Below are 16,040 nucleotides of genomic sequence, written 5' to 3' on the forward strand. Positions count from 1 at the left end.
TTTTGACGCAACTTTTCACTGGATCACTCCACACGGATCCTTCGGGACAATGGGCCACAACTTGAATCCACCCAATGCAGGTGACGTAGCCCGTACAGCTGTTGGGCAGGGCGTAAATGGCCGGCACCGTAGAGGCACTCGCACCAGTAGCAGTTTGACAGTCGAACGATGCCACCGCTCGGCCAAACGACAGGATCACCGCCAGGACGCAGAGCGTCCGTTGTAGATCTGTAGAAGATTTCCAGGGTACAGTTGCAGTGGTGACCACCTTTCCTATGGCGCAGGCAATACTTACAGGATTCTTCCATGCTGTTGCTCCTATGACGGGTCCTAGAAACGCACGCCGCACGGGGGTTCAAGACGAGTTTTCCGGCTCAATCAATTTTGCCGGATGCTTGGGCCGGCGCCTTTCCTTTTATAGAGCCACTCAGAATAAAAGTCAAGTGGCCCCAAGATTGTAGTTTGATAAAATGTGGCATCGGGACTTTATCGTCCACTCTGGCCCAATCATTCGAGGGCCTCGTGAGCCGTGACAATGCATCACCACACGTGAGAAAATGTAGGTGCAGCGCCCAAAAGTCATAGAAAACTGGCAGTATTGGTGTTTATATATTGTTTGATTGTTTTGTGTCACTTGCGCGGCAAGCCCAAGTATTGAGAAGGGAACTTCCATTTTGTGACATTGTTTTAACTAATCTTGAAAGTAGCTCAACACACCTTTAGAATGGTTCTTTCGTGACTCGTGACAGTACTGGTTACGTGCGCAATTAATGACCCCTATGTCATGATCCGGATCCAATGCGTGCCACCTAATTCGTGATCATTCTTACCACCGCGCCAGAGCTCCTCTGGACTATGCGAGCTTCCAACCCTTACCCACCAACTCGTCGACGCATATTAAGGTCAATTCAAACGCATTAGGTGTAGGGTATCGAATGGTTAGCAAAAGACTTTCTTGTGGTGCCGCGTGAGGCGCCTAAATGTGCCACCACAACAATATCCCGTGACTCCCGCGCTACGCCGTCGCCGCGTGGCCACCCCACCTTCATTAACCCGTATCCGGACATAGAAGGCAACAAAATGGCGACAAAAAAAACTCCAAAGAAGCCAACTTGCAAGTGACAAAAAATGATTATGGCCAAACAAAGAAATCAGCTACCCCAGCACGTTGACCTACAATCAGCCAAACACACAGAAACAAATCCGGGGTTGGAGTGACGATCAAGGCACCAGACAGGGTCTGTTCGATCAGACGATCACTTTCTCATCATTTCACACTGTGTTTTAAATTAAGCACCAATCACAGCCCTTTTCGCTTTATGGCCATTGCCTTTCCCTGTCGATTGATCTAAATCTCGCTACGCGTGGCGTGGCCCTTTGCATTGACCACCGACCGGGGCCCCCTCAGATGATACCGAGGGTGGCTCCGTTTTGGGCCGGAAAATTTGGGAAATAATGGACACGCCGGGTCTATCGAGGGCACGGGTTGGCTATGGAAAAAACCGTTTCTCATAGACGTGTGTGAGGGAACAATCCCGTCGCCGCGTCGATCGAAACTGGTTAATTTTCCCATTTTTCCGACAACCTTTTCTTCTTTAAACAATTATCGTGTCCCGTTGTGTACCCGACGCTGCGCCTTCTCGTTGGTATCGATGCTTCTGTTCCGATGCTTCACTCAAACACACGCGGATGAGATTCACTTTTCATTTCCGTTTCTCGGTCGTCTTGGAAGGCATTCGTCTCTCGAGAGGACCGCGTTCCTTATCGCGAATGCTGCACCGGGCAGTGTGTATTTGCATCATTTGTTTGCACTGATAAGATCCTTTACCAAATTCACGCTACAATCGATTTGTAACCGTCGATCGTTACTCCGGTTACTCACTCGGTTATGTGAGTTTACGTTATCGCAAATAAACAAATTCGCCGAGCGCCGCTCTGGCGTGCGACGAAACCACTTACCGCACAAACTTAAATGCTTTAGGGGGTGCTAGATAGCAACCCTTGCGGCGTAATTCGGCAGAGGAAGAATGTAAAAATCCCCCCATGAAGTGTGGGGACACATTTTTCAAACGACGGGGGAGTTGCGACTAACTAGAACGCCTTCCAATGATCCTACAGCACACAAGGGGTGCGTTAGACTAATAGAGGGCAGCGCAGCGTATCTTGTCCACCGCAGAAAATAGAGGTACTTGGCGCATGCCTTTCACACCACACTGTGGCTTGTGGTAATCGTGCAACATGATCTGACACTCACAATCCGCCTAATCTCGGTGGTGCTAAAATGCATCAACTGATCGACCCAAAAAGCCCTTTCTGTACTAATTCCCATTTCAATATATAATTGTTTCTTCCACGTGGATTTGAGCATACATTTTTTTTTTCTCGCGCCGCTGTGACTCTGTAAGGACCCCGAGGGATAGGGCATAACATCTAGCGTCAGGGTTTTCTAGCTACTTTTGCCTTCCCACACTTTCATCAACGAACAGAAGGACACGGATCGATGTTTCATTAGCCCTTACGATCCGATTTCGTAGCTTGCCATTTCGTGGCCATTCGATCAAAAGGCGAGAAACTCGTTCAATATCGGCTGCTTTGGATTTTTTCTTGGGCTGGCTGGGATCTTGGACAAAAAGCCCCTGAAAGTATGCAAATCCGAGACACATCACCAAAAGGGTGTTGTTCTCCGCTCACTGGCGACGTAGATGGCGCTGATGTTGGATAGAAGGAGATCTCCGCGCGGTTGTTTTGGACCGTTTTCACGTTGGGTTTTTCACTAATTTCACTAATTTCACCATTCGAACGCACATTCTAATGCGTTTTATTGACACGGAACTCGCGCTACATCTCAATCGGCAATCGAACCGATAAAATTTTAATGCCATTCGGCTGCTCATTAAGAGCACACCTAAACTGCGGGAAGTTCGGCCCCGAAGCTCCCGCCACCAGTGGCTGCACCCTACCACAACCAATCCAATTCGGACCACAACGAAACCCGTTAATCCGTTCGAGTTCACGCATTTTTGCAGTCCTATTAATTACGGGGCCTCTCAAGGCGGCGGTTCGTTCGCGGTTCGCTTCATTCCGGCCGCTGGTTTCATTCGTTCGTTCCTTTCTTCCGGCTAATAAAAATAGACCGGGCCCGGGCCCGAAAATAAAACGCAATCCGGAGGGCCACTGGGTCCGGTGACGCCGGTGGGGAAACTGTAATGATGATGTAGAAAATGAACCACAAGCAACGGTTAATTGTCGGAAGCGGGAACGACCGCACCCACCCCCCTAGCTTGCGTTAGGAAAATTGGGTGAAACTTGTTTGGGGCGCGTCGCGCCTTGTCTCTGGCTCGTCTTAGTCGGGGCCGGGTTCGTGTTGTCTGGTTGGCGAGTTCTCTTCATTCAACGTTTTGCTTTCGGACTGGCAGCGGCCTTCACATTAAATGTACGGGGCTCGCAGCACCTCCTTTCGGCCACACAGATTTCTAACCGTCCGTTCTCTCTCTCTGTTCCCCCATCCTTTCACGCAGGAGCAACTCGAAGGCTTCGTATCTGCCGAGGCAGCCGCGCGACAAGCTGCACTCGTCCGATCCGGACCACGGGAGCTACAAGTTGACGCTGACCTCGAACGAGGACTGCATCAACCACACGACGGGACCCAACGGTGGGGCGACGAGCGGTGGCGTCGGCGGAACGACCGGAACCACCGACTGCTTCCCGGAGGAAATTATCGCCTCACCGAAGTGCAACCTGCCGGACGTGCTTCCGCCCGGCGTCAAGTACTCGCTCTACTCAACCAACAACAACAACAACAACAACAACAGTAGCAACATCATCAACAACAACAACAGTCTCAACAACCATCACAATGGAAAGCCGGCCACGAAGCATGGCGGGCTTTCCTCCCACTCGGCGCCGATCATCGCCACGGCCAACAGTCTGAAGTCGCTGTTCAACTTTGGCACACCGTCACCGGTCGGTGACCCGCCCAAGGACCCGTCACCGACGATGGCGACCACCCCGCAGACACCGTCCCCACCGGCGGCCCTGTTCAACGGTACCAGCAACAGTCCGCCGCTCCACGCCCAGATCCAGGCCACCTCGCCGAAGTACACCTCCCAGTCGTCGTTCGATCTGAAAAAGACGCAGATCCTCGAAACATCGGCGGTCATCGGCGGTGGCGACGGCGGCGAGACAGAATACAGCGGCTACGGCCACCAGCTGTGCAACGGTACGGGCGGCATCCTGGGACTTCCGGTCACACCGAACACCGGTGCAACCGCGACGCTCACGGCGATCGCACCGATCAACCATCAGCACACGTCGTCGGTGGTGATCGACAGTCCCACGCCCCACGCCCAACAGGTGCCACCACCCTTGCCCTCCACCCCGATCCCCTCGCTCAGTGGCGCCAACTCGTACGGCCCGTGGCCGCTGCCAGCACCCCAAACCCAAACTGTACATAATTGCCTGGAAAATGCCGAAAAATCGACCAATTTCGAGCACCAGCCCGGCGGACGGTTGGACGCTGAGGGTGATGGAGAGCAGGAGGGGAGTACCGTTGGGAGCGCGTGTGCCGCTGCCACGGAGAGCGCTGGCGGCGGCAGTGCTGTTCCGACCGTCGGAGCGTCCACACACGATGCGCTGGCCGCTAACGAAACGGAAACTAACGCAGCAGCAGCAGCCGTGGCCAAAGAGGAGGATCGAGGAGAAAGTCGCGGTGTCGTCGCTGGCGGTGGTGGTGGCAGTGATAGTGTCGGTACGGTACGTGGCCTAACTTCTGGCGAAGGCGATTCCGCCGAAGCGAGTGAACTGAGCTCGGCCTCGTTGACGGTTGGTGAAACGGGCGGTGGTGGCCGCGGACTGTTGCAGCGGACGGAGATTGTGTTGCGTGTGCAGGCGCCGACTTCCGAGGCGGCCTCCCAGACCGAGAACCCGCAGGACGTGGACGAGCTGCTCGGTGTGGCGGTCAGTGAGCTTACGATCGATACGATCGCCGGCAGTCGAAAGAAGTTCGCCGGCGGCAGCAGCAGCAGTGATCGGGAAGCACCGAGTGAGGTGCACGCGGCCAGTCCACCCGGAACGCCCGGTAAGGAGTCGGGAGGCCGGTTCTTTGGCAGCAACAACGGTGTTGCCGTGTGCGCCACCCCGTCAACGCCGCGCAAGCTGCACCCGGAGGAGATCGACTGCGACAAGCTGTCGCACGATCTCGTCAGCCAACTGTCCCCGTCCGATAAGCTGCACACCATACTGGGTAAGTCACTGGCTCAGGTGATGATTGATCACCACCGTGTGGTCCGAAGGATGATGGCATCTAAATCTGTCGCGCAAAAGTGGAACAAACGGCCACTAAATCAACCCCCACGCCCCCGCGGGTTTGGGATGCAATTAAAGACCGTTTGTGGGGGGGGGGGATGATCTGCACGGCCAAACAATGATCACCGATTTCTCACACATTCTTCCATTCCGACGCGCAAGTGTTGTTGGGCGATAAAATCGAAAGTTTGTTTGGAGAAGCGACGGCGGCCCCTGGCCAATAATGCGGCACATTAAGACCCCCAGGGCGGTAAATCAGAGAGGAAATAACCACACCGAAAAGGGATGGTGGATGGTAAAACACATACACGCCACCGGCCACCGGGCAGCGGAAGCGAAAATGCGCGCAATTTTCATGACGCACCAATGGCCAATGGGGAAAGTAGGGTGTCGGTCGGGAGGGTCTTTCGGCGGGGGTTGGTTTAATTTGAAATCCTCTCGATCGGTGCCTCGATTTTTGCGTTTTTCGGCCCATGACGGCCCTCGCCCCCAAAAACCCTTTGGCGCCTCATTTTACTTTCGAAAGAATGGCAGCTGATTTCCGCTGCGTAGGGGTGGCAATCTGTATGTGGTGTGCGGTGTGGTGGTGGTGTGGTGTGTAATTATTGTTATTTAGGTGCCCCAAACCAATAGTGGCACGCGATCCCACCAATTGCATTGGGCTGGGCAATCACTCTAAAGCTTGAAGGAGATCTGGCTGTTGGATTTTGGACGGCCGTTAACGGCTTTAAATTAATCGATCATCCGGAGGAGGATTGCAGCAACCTCATCGAGCAGTCAGGTTGGTGTACCCCAAATTTGCTGCGATTTTCTTACTGTTTTCGCATTGGAACCGGTTCCAAAATCGAATCGGGACAGAGCGGGATCAAAAGCAGCAGCGGCAGTCTTGGGCAATTGATAATTTAAACGATCAGTCTTTTGGATACCGGGATAATTCCTTTTTTATTTCGGAATCGTCGAATCGAATGAAAACGAGTACTGAAAAATATGACCCTTATACGCCAGGTGTCACTTGCAAACAATTCTGACTGTCGTTTAGAGCCTTCGCGGATGCAATTTTGAAACCTGTGCTTCAGTTATGGTTTAATATCAGGAACGGAACAAGTTATGCTCTCTTCATCATATTAGGTTGGCTAAAACGAAATCCACTATTTTTGGGTGAAATTCAAAACTATATTTATCAGGTTTCCTATAGTCCAACAATTTGCGTCAAATATGCACACTTTTGCTGGAAATTTTGTTAGCCTACCTACCTATTGCAGAAGATTTAGTCGTTATTGGTGAAAATCTCGGACGATCCATTTTCACAATCTTTTTATGATCTCAGTTTTTCATCCCTCAGGAAATGTTGTAAAGCGCGAACAAGGTGTCAGTCGCTTGGTGGAAGGTACGGACTATACGGTGGATGCATTAAAACTTCCCAAACAAGCTCCCAGCCTTTCTGGGGAATCACTGAAGACGTGCGTGACATTTCGTTGTCCTGGTGGAACACAAATCCTCTGCTGTTGGTCGATTCTGGTCAATTACTAGCTTCGAACTTTGCAGTAATTGACAGTAGAGGTTTGAATTTAGTTTTTGGTTACACGAAAGCAACTCAGAATAAGCGAATCCCTTCAAGTCCCACCTAAATACCCAGTAGAAACTTCCTAACCGGTATTCCTGGTTTGATCACCGGTTAAGCTGCTTCACCACGCTTAGACCACGATTATTTTCACACAGTATTGTCGCATGTATCCCATTCATCATCACCAATACCCATCCGCTTAAGAAATGGTACGATTGCATTCCGTTTGACTAAAATTGCGCAGATGAAAATTGGAGTCATCATTTTTTTTGTGTAAATGGGGTAGCGCCCAAACATCGAGCTTCTTTCTTAATCCTGCTTTGCGCAAATGGCTTGAAACTATGCGTTAGTTAATCTTTAGCTCCTGGTCGTTGCCTAACATGCCGATCAACTTTGATTATTTCTGTGATTTTATCGATATTTTCGTTGACGTGTCTGTATAAACAATGAAACATTTTTTAAGTGTAAAGTATCAGCTTTAAAACGAGCCTAAAGTTGAATCTGTACGATTGATACTTCACGAGATATGCACGATCACTAATGCCATCTTCCGAGAAAATAATGGATTTCTTTTAAGCCAACCTAATATTTCTGACGAATCTGTTCGGACGATCTTCATATCTAGAATTATTTAAAGAAAAGTGGATTCTTCCTGCGTTCGTATTTGCTTAACTTTCGCGAATATAGCTCCATGGCCACGTTTGTCACCAAATCGGATCCAGAATGCTCCTTCTACAATGCATATGTGAAAGAATAAGTTCAGAAAGGCACGCATAATGTAAGATTTAAATTACTTGTTAAAGTTCTACTGAAAGCATGCGAATTAAGGTTTAGCCAGGATTGTCCTTAGGTAGATTGCCTTGACATTTGAAAAGATCGAATGATAAGCTTAGACTCATCATTCGATCATCTTGTCTGGTTTTGTTACATGTTTGTGATTAAATTCTAAGTTGGGCCATTTCAAAACATAAATGTTGATGCGTAATTCGATCACTGACCACAAAAGGTCCGATCTATCGGAAAGATCTGACAACAAGCCAAACCTGGCCCTAATTTAATGGTATTCGATGACGATCAACCTCCGTTTGTTTGGAAGACCCTTATGAAATCGACACCCCAGTTGCAATGAACCTTTCGTCATCGACATCGACACGCACAATCGCAATCGCTCGCTCCATCACTATTGTTTCCGTCGAGACGACGATTAGCACATTTGCTTGCAACCCACGCACCGGCATTGCGTGAGAAGCGTGTGCGTTGTTTGCGTGCGTGAGAAGCCGAAAAGGGGTTCGTTGTTTGTTCGTGCGGGCCACCCACCCCGACTGTTTGGCGAGATTGGACCCCACCGCCAGACCGTTTGATGTGTTCGATCCGAACCACTTATCATAAATCGATGCATACCGATCTAATTGAGATTCTTTCGCTCGCTCTCTCTCTCTCTCTCTCTCTCCGCCTGTCCGATTCCAGCACCGAAAACATTCAAATCTTCGTCGGACTACGTGTCCGCCCTGTTCAACATCCAGGTTGCGCCGCGGCCACTCAAGAAGGATGCATCGACCGCAACGCCAGCGGAAGGTGGCGGTCCACAGAAAAGGTAAGGCCCCCCCCTTGGAACCCGCGCCGATCCACCACTCGCCCAATTCTTACGCTTTCTCTCTCGTTCGCAGCCCGCTCGATATTCTGACGTCCAGCTCGACCTACTTTCAAATTTCCGAACCGAAGGCCAAGCTGATGACGCGCTACAGCCGCGAGATGACCCTGATCAACGGTGATTGCTGTGATTTGACCAAGAAGAAGGTAAGCCACGGCATCCGGAAAGCCCACACGCGCCGCCGCCCCGATGCAGAGTTTTTTTTTTGGTGCCGACTGGCCAGTGTTTGGAAATCGAAAGTACAATTGAGGCGCCGCAATTAGAGGGCTTAAAAGGCGCTCTCTGGCGCTGTGGTCATCCGGCTTGATTTGATAATTGGACCAACCGTGTCCAATAGGCCCTGGGAAAACTGGAGCACATTCTCCGTCTAGCGCGTGTGTGTCGTTGTCTGGCCTTGTGATCGCGCGAGGCGGCTTTCTAGCGAAAGCGGATATCTCACGGCAGCATAACAACAGCCGAAGTCAGGGAGGCAGCCGTTGTCGCCCACTGTCGCCCACCGTCTGTGGGAGAAGAATGCTCTCGCCGCGCTGCTTGGCGCTTTTATTTGTCACACTTCCGCTCGCAAACGCACGCGGGGCCACGTGTTTGGGGTGCAGCATCATCTTTCGTGCGGGGTGCCCGATGATAGCGAACGTGCCACATTCCCCGTCGTGCGTGCTTGTGCAGTGTTGCAGCAGCGATCGCAGCCACCAGTCGCGGATCGTGCATCGAGTCTTGCGAGTGGCGGCGATGACTAAACGACTTTGCCATTGGCCGCGGCTCATCGATGTCATCGAAAAAGCGCAGCGGTAGTGACGAACACGGGTTAGGACCCTCGGTGGCCAGCGTACGGAGACGGGCTCAGTTGGTAAACACATTGGTGTCTAGGCGATTTCTGTTTCAAGTCAAACAACAGAAGTAGTTGATAAACAGTGGCCAAAACCTGCAGGCCGTGTGCCGTGTGGGGTTCATGGCGTTCGATCGAAGGTCACTGTGCTGGAGGGTGCAGGAAGCGTTGCGCAAATATTACGCAAACCGGCGAACGGTTACGCGGCGAAACAGAAGTACGCCGCCTACACCTGTGGCTGTTTGACTTTTGACGATCGCCAGACTTTGTGTAGGTTGGCCGGTGGTGGCCGCCAGTGATTGAGTTGACTATGTTTGAGCGCTTATTGGTTTATGCGTTAGATTAGAGTTTGTGGCACGAAAACTTACGCACGCTCTCTCTCTCTCTGTATCCGTAGGAGGAACTTGTCCAACGCCTTGGCAAGAAGCTACTAGTCCTGACGAACGAGCAGACGAGCATCGCGGAGGAGAGCAGCGCGAACGATCTGCTCGGCAACGATGTCGCGCTCAAGGTGACGCAGAAGGTGCGCCCGGCCGACGCCTCCAAGTTCCGCTCGTACGTCGACGATGTTGGCTACATTACGATGCTGCTCCTGTCCCTTTCCGGCCGGCTCGCGCGCACCGACAACGCCCTGCACAACATCGAAGCTACCCACCCGGACAAGGTAGGTCCCGGTCCCGGAGCCGGAAACTGAGTCACTGACAACTGAAACTGATCCCCGCTGTTTTATTCTTCTTGTGTTTCGTTATCGGCTGTGCAGAAGATCCTGGAAGCGAAACGGGACCGGCTGCTCGAGCAGCTCGCCGAGGCGAAGGAACTGAAGGACGACATCGACCGGCGGGGCGCGATCATCGCCCGCATCCTCGAGCAGGCGCTCACGATCGAGGAGTACGCCGACTACGACTACTTCATCAACATGAAGGCGAAGCTGATCGTGGATTCGCGCGAGATCACCGACAAGATCAAGCTGGGCGAGGAGCAGCTGGCCGCCCTGAAGGACACGCTGGTGCAGAGTGAATGCTAGGGATCGGTCTTAGGGTTAGACACGTGTTAGAAGCTAGAATTGCGATTTACTCTAGAATAGTATCTCCACTCTTGGTAGCATTTTAAGAACCGGATCGTGCAAGAAACTCACCAAGCCCGGGTGAGCCGGGAGGGAGGCCAGCAGGCCAGCAGGCCCGTTGTGTTCCAGCGCCTGTTCCACATTTTTTGGCTGTTTTTTTGTGTGTAGTTTAAGTGGTAAAAAGAAGAAGGGAGCAACGCTAGCGCGCGTGGTTCGGGAAAAATTTGTTCCGCTGCGTTCTGGAACACAACACCGGAAAGGCGATCGCATCAAGTGTGATCGCTCGGGAAGACATCGCTGGCCGCCTGCTTCACCTCACTCGATGGAGGGAGGACGGACGGGAAGCTTGCCGACGATTCGTGCAACTGCGGAACTGCATTTTTTGTGTACAGATCTGAGATAAATATGTGCGTTTGTGTTTGCCGTTCCTTTCCTTTTGTATCCCTCACCATTATTACTTCGCCGTGCTGTAAATTGGAGAGCGGCCACCACAGCAACTCACCGGTTGAAGTGGTACGCGTTCGGCCTAAACCTCACAATCCCCAACAAGCCTCTTGCATTTCAACGGTATATAGGTTGAAATTCAAAGAGTTTTGCACCGCTTTTGTCCCAAACACCCCCCTTGATCACGCTTTTTGCACGCGCGCAAGGCTTTCGAAACGCTTCACTCTAACCTGCAGCACGTTGCGGCCACGGGTGAGTGTGCAGCCCCCGGCAGACGCATTTTTAGGTGCACACGGTGCTGCTTCTAGCAAGTTATTACTCGTAAACTCTAGCAAACGTCCGCGACAGGCAGGCCATTAGGGAACCGCAGTTGATTAGGGGGCTCACCAGTAAGGGAGCTGAGACCGTAGAGAACGATCAGATCCAAATTTCGAAAGCTTTCCTGTGCTGGGAAATACTAACAACACCACGAGCGAGGAGATAGGGCTCTCGCTGGCCGCGACCACGAGCGCGTGGAAAGGGATGCGTTTAGTAGCCTTTAAGGACGGAATAGTACGACTCGATCGTTATGCTTACGGTAAAAAAAACCTACTTATTATGCTGCCCCCGAATCGTTTTGTTGTGTAAATGTAACGAAAGGGGCTGCCTGGCCGCGAGTGAAGTGAAGCTTAACAGAGATAAGAAAGATATTGTGATTTTATCGAAAGTATATACAAACTATAGCGGTTCGTCCTACGGAAAAGGGGAGCAAACTGTAGGCGATAGGTTATTGTAAAGGGTCGAGCCCTCGGTTTTCTTGGCGGTTGTTTTACCCCATCAATCGTCCTTCTGCAGGGCACTCGATGGAGGGCACTTTCCTCTCTTTGCTCGCTTGTACGATTTAATCGCACTCTGGTCCCCTGGGGGGGTTCCAGGGACCGACACACTTCCTCTGCTTCCTGTTCCTCCCACCCGTTTTACTCTAAAACCTATCAGCATGTGTAGTACGCCCCCTGCGCCAAGTGAGGAACGAAATATGAATTATGATTTGAAGAAACTAAAAACGAACCCTTCGCGTGTGTTGCTCTTTTATTTCGCTGCCGGACCCTTCAGGACCCGTAGCTTCGAGTAGATTTCGTCCCAATCGAGGTACGCTCCGACGATGTGCCGTGAGCTTTGCGCCGTATCGGTGTATCCGGTGCGGCCGTGCACTGCCCGTACGTTGCTAAAGGTAAGGATGTCGCCTGGTGCTGTCCGAAATTGTACGGCCTCCTGGTGCAGGACGCTCACGAACCGTTGCATGGCCCGGTACCAGCGATCGACGTGATCGAGCGACGCCACACAGAAGTGGCTGTCCCGCTGGGGGACACTGTGGTTAATCCGCTCCAACCGTCCGTCACGCCCAAGGCTGCAAGGAGACGCAGGTCCGTTAGAGATGGCCTCACGTGCAACAGGATCCTCACCGCCTCACACTCACCAGATGACCGGAGCCCGGTAGATACTGTGGAAGCGCCCTCCTTCGTCCTGTCCGACGTCGGACCAGTTGACCAGGGTTTCGCTGAGCAACCGGAACGCGTCCGGGTGTTCGCGCCGGAGTCGGTCCGCGACGAAGAACCCGTCCGCGATCAGGTTCGCACCGCCACCGGTGGTGTCGGTCGATTGGACCAGGCAGTGCAACAGATTGCAACCCGGCTTGTAATCGTAGTACGGCAGATCCGTGTGCATCTGGAGCGGCGTCGATAGGTACGCCACGTTGCTCGTTCCCTCCTTGGCCTTCACGATAAACTCCTCGCTGATGTGGGGCGGACGGGAAATAAATAAAAAGAAACATAAACCCAACCCTTTATCGCAGTCTGTTTCGTTTCGCTAAAAGAAAGGAAAAGCTCCTTTCCGCGAAGCGCGATTCTGGAGCAGTTTTGTGGGAAAATGGAGGCGAAAATTCGGTGGCGTCCTCAAATGATGCATTCCAGCCCCGAAATCCGAAATGTGTGAAGCTCTTCAAACGTAGGATAAAGAGGAAAAATCAAGTTTCAAGTGGCGAAAATACTTCGGCGGAACGGCAAAAGAACGCAGCGCCACGACGAGGATCGCAAATTGCTGGTTGATTTTGAAATCCGGTTTCGTACCTCCCGATTACCAGGCGAGCATCCAACAGCAGGCGGTAGCCTACGGAGCGAGATGGCGACACTCTTCGACGATACCAGTGGCTCCGCTCGCTCCAAACTAACCGTGTGAGACAGCAAGTGCGCAGTGGCTTGCGAACAGTGGTTGTCTCTCTCGCACCCTCTAATCCCCCTAAACGCGCAGAGAAAGCTTTTCTTTCAATGCTGTGGGAACAACGGAACGAAGCGTGGAGCTACGCACGAGCGTCCCGAGAACCGTCCGCAGATTTGTCGGAATGGCCGCGTAAGCAGCAACCCGACGTCGGAGGCAAATAACAGCAAATGCACCAGGCGACCGTGCACCACCAGGAGGTAGCCCGTTTCTGGTACCGAGCAGCCTTTGCATCTGCGCGCCAGAACGAGTCAACTATCGGCAAAAGGTACTGCCCCCCTTTCGCTCTCGTGTTGGTTACTGACCTGCCCCAATCGGGCAGCCAGAAGGAGATACAATGCTTACCCGTAATGCGTTTTGCGTATGAATCCCACGCGGTTGGCCAACCGGCGACACTCGTGCTCCGTCAGGGGGGCACCCTTGATCATGACCACCCCGTACCGGATGAGCGCTTCGATCCACTGTCTCGTTGCTGCGTCCTCGTGGAGCACGTCGGCGAACGCAAACTCTTGCATCACCGCCCCGAAATCGGCCGCTCCCCAGAGAACCGGCGATGGCCGGTACCATTCCTCCAGATACGCTTCCGCGTCTTCCCGCCGGAAGCTGCGCTCCAACAACCAGCCGGTACTGAACACCGATCGGTGGCCACCGCTCCACGTGATTTCCAACGATTGGCCACCGTCCACCGGCTGTGCGGTGGCAATCCGCACCCGATCCACGACGAACGTTTGCCAGTCGAGGACGCGGCTCGAAGAACCACCGTGAAAGCAGGCTTCGCACTGACAGTTGTCCCGCAACCAAACGGCGGGATACTCAAACCGGTCGACCGACGGATCGGGCGTGTCACCCGGTGGCAGCACCACCTCCAACAGCACCCTCGACCGGTCTTCCGTGACGTGCGCTTCGCTTATCAGTCGCCGGCACGCGAACGATGACGCCAAAGAGGGGCGCGAACCTGGCACCGTCCGCGAGACCCCCCCACTGGGATCAGGTGAATCTTCCGAATTGATGGTGGACTTTGCCCCCAGCCGCTGGTGCCGATTATTGGGCGAAGACAGAGGAGTCGAAGATGCTTCGCGTACCACCGTCCCAGAACTAACTCGCCGGGCGAAACGGTTTGTGGGGTGGCAAAGGTTGCTAGGATCGTAACTAGCAGTTGCTCCGTGCGTCTTGATGGTGGCTAAACGGTTCAGCGACAGCCGTGCGGCTGAAGCCACAGCACGGGAAAGAAGCATTCTCGCAGAAGGCTGTGAAAATGATTCGACTATAACGCGCACTAATTGTTGTACGTTCACAGCACGGTGGTCGAAAATGGCACACGTGGTTCGCGTGCTTCTAATCGTGAGCTACTGAGGCGTGAGGCCGTGCAATCGCAGCACTATGAAACACAAAACCCGCCGGTAACCTTGGCCGAGAAAACGCACCACGATACTCGCGCACGCACTTTGTTAGATGCTTCGCGGGTGAAAGTCTCGGAACGTCTGAGGCAGATCCGGGCGACAAGTGTCTGGGTCGCGCACGTCGCTCTTCTCGCGCAACAATCTGCTGCCTAATCCACCGGGAGGCCGTATCAGAGAGTAGCATCTCGCTCGGTAAACAGAACAAAGGTAAGTTTTCAAACACTGTTCTTTAGCTCCAACCAATTACCAAGTTGAAGGAACGTTGTTTGAAATACACAGGAACTAAGCCGGCCTGACGGCAGCTTGCGATAAAATCCTGATAAGCACGACATCCAACCGTTTATGACCACCGAGACACGTATGGTCGAAGGTTGCATTTCTTCTTGTTATTAGTTAACTTAAGCTGAATGATAATGACGTGGACAGTGTGAGCTAAACTATCCCTTTCCTTATAATCATTCTTTCGGATGATCCCATCAACGAACCCTTAAGCTAAGCACGCCACGGAACACAAAAGCAAGAGTTTCTCGAAGCGTGCAAAACACATTAAAACCAAAGACACACTTGGATGTTCCACTTTTTATCATTTTTTGTTACAAAAAGACAATAATCGATCACGGTTCATGTGTGGGTGTGTGTTTTTTTTTCATCTTCACGTTGATCCTTCTGCATCCATAAATCTGAGTCTGTCCTTTTTATGTTTCATTTTCGTTTTTTATACGATTTTTAGCTTCGCTTCTCCGCTGCTTTCGGCTGCACTGTTTGTATTTTTTGTGTGTGTTCACTTCTATGTTCGCTACCCCCTTCATCTTCATGTTCTTACTTTATATGTTTGTTAATGTGTATCGCTCGGTGCTTCTTTTCTACTGTTTCGGGTTTGTTTGTTGTTACTTCATTCTGCTTCGGCGTGTACCGCCGTGTTATCAAGCATGTTACCGCTGTTATGCTATACACACATGTTTGGTTTTCATTTTCAAAGATCGAAAATAACACAAAAACCAGTACTTAATGATTGATCGGGCGGTAAACCAAATCAAAGAGAGAACACACCTCACGTATTTCCATGTCGCTGTGGGTGTGTATGTGTTTTTACGTGTTGTATCTCATACTTTTTATGTTTCTTATAATTTAAATTTTCTTTTTCTACTTCATCCACTCGATCTGCCAATAGTTTCTATTTCCCGTGTCTCGCGCCGCCTTGCGGTTCCTTTTAGTTGACCCTTCCTCTTTAGCTTACATACCAGAAGGGTACACAATCTACTCCTGGCTGCACTTCTAATCGGATTTTACCACCTTATATTTGAATATTTGTCGTCGGTTTCAGACTGCCCATCTCTTCGTTCGGGAGTTTCGTAACCGTGAAGTAAATCTCATTTGCAGTGACCCAGTTCTACGGTGTACGGGACACAACGGTGCTCTCGTTCTCAAATTTAATCGTTGCAAGTATATGATAATTAGAATAATCATGATGATAATATAATATGAGAAGTAGTGTGGTTGTGTGTTATGCATTAGTTATGTTATAATTAATATTA

General features: G+C 51.7%; 2 protein-coding genes across 2 annotated transcripts in view; one reads left to right on the top strand and one right to left on the bottom strand.

Moving 5' to 3' along the window:
- LOC131207912 (protein Shroom) overlaps positions 1–11,284 on the top strand; it is a 156,488-nt gene extending 145,204 nt beyond the window's left edge. The window contains exons 8-12 of the mRNA XM_058200548.1: positions 3,519–5,242; positions 8,336–8,462; positions 8,536–8,665; positions 9,743–10,009; positions 10,106–11,284. Coding sequence (XP_058056531.1) covers positions 3,519–5,242; positions 8,336–8,462; positions 8,536–8,665; positions 9,743–10,009; positions 10,106–10,369 — 2,512 coding nt within the window. The 3' untranslated portion in view covers positions 10,370–11,284. The remainder of the gene's footprint in view (positions 1–3,518; positions 5,243–8,335; positions 8,463–8,535; positions 8,666–9,742; positions 10,010–10,105) is intronic.
- Positions 11,285–11,920: 636 nt separating this feature from the next.
- Positions 11,921–14,554, bottom strand: LOC131209860 (gamma-butyrobetaine dioxygenase-like). Its single transcript, XM_058203009.1, has 3 exons — positions 13,451–14,554; positions 12,309–12,623; positions 11,921–12,239 (listed from the first exon to the last, which is right to left on the bottom strand). Exons 1-3 carry the CDS (start codon positions 14,338–14,340, stop codon positions 11,921–11,923), a joined length of 1,524 nt encoding a protein of 507 aa, XP_058058992.1. The 5' UTR covers positions 14,341–14,554.
- Between the last annotated feature and the right edge of the window lie 1,486 nt (positions 14,555–16,040).

The sequence above is a fragment of the Anopheles bellator genome, chromosome 2 (genome assembly GCF_943735745.2).
Source record: "Anopheles bellator chromosome 2, idAnoBellAS_SP24_06.2, whole genome shotgun sequence".
Taxonomy (NCBI): domain Eukaryota; kingdom Metazoa; phylum Arthropoda; class Insecta; order Diptera; family Culicidae; genus Anopheles; species Anopheles bellator.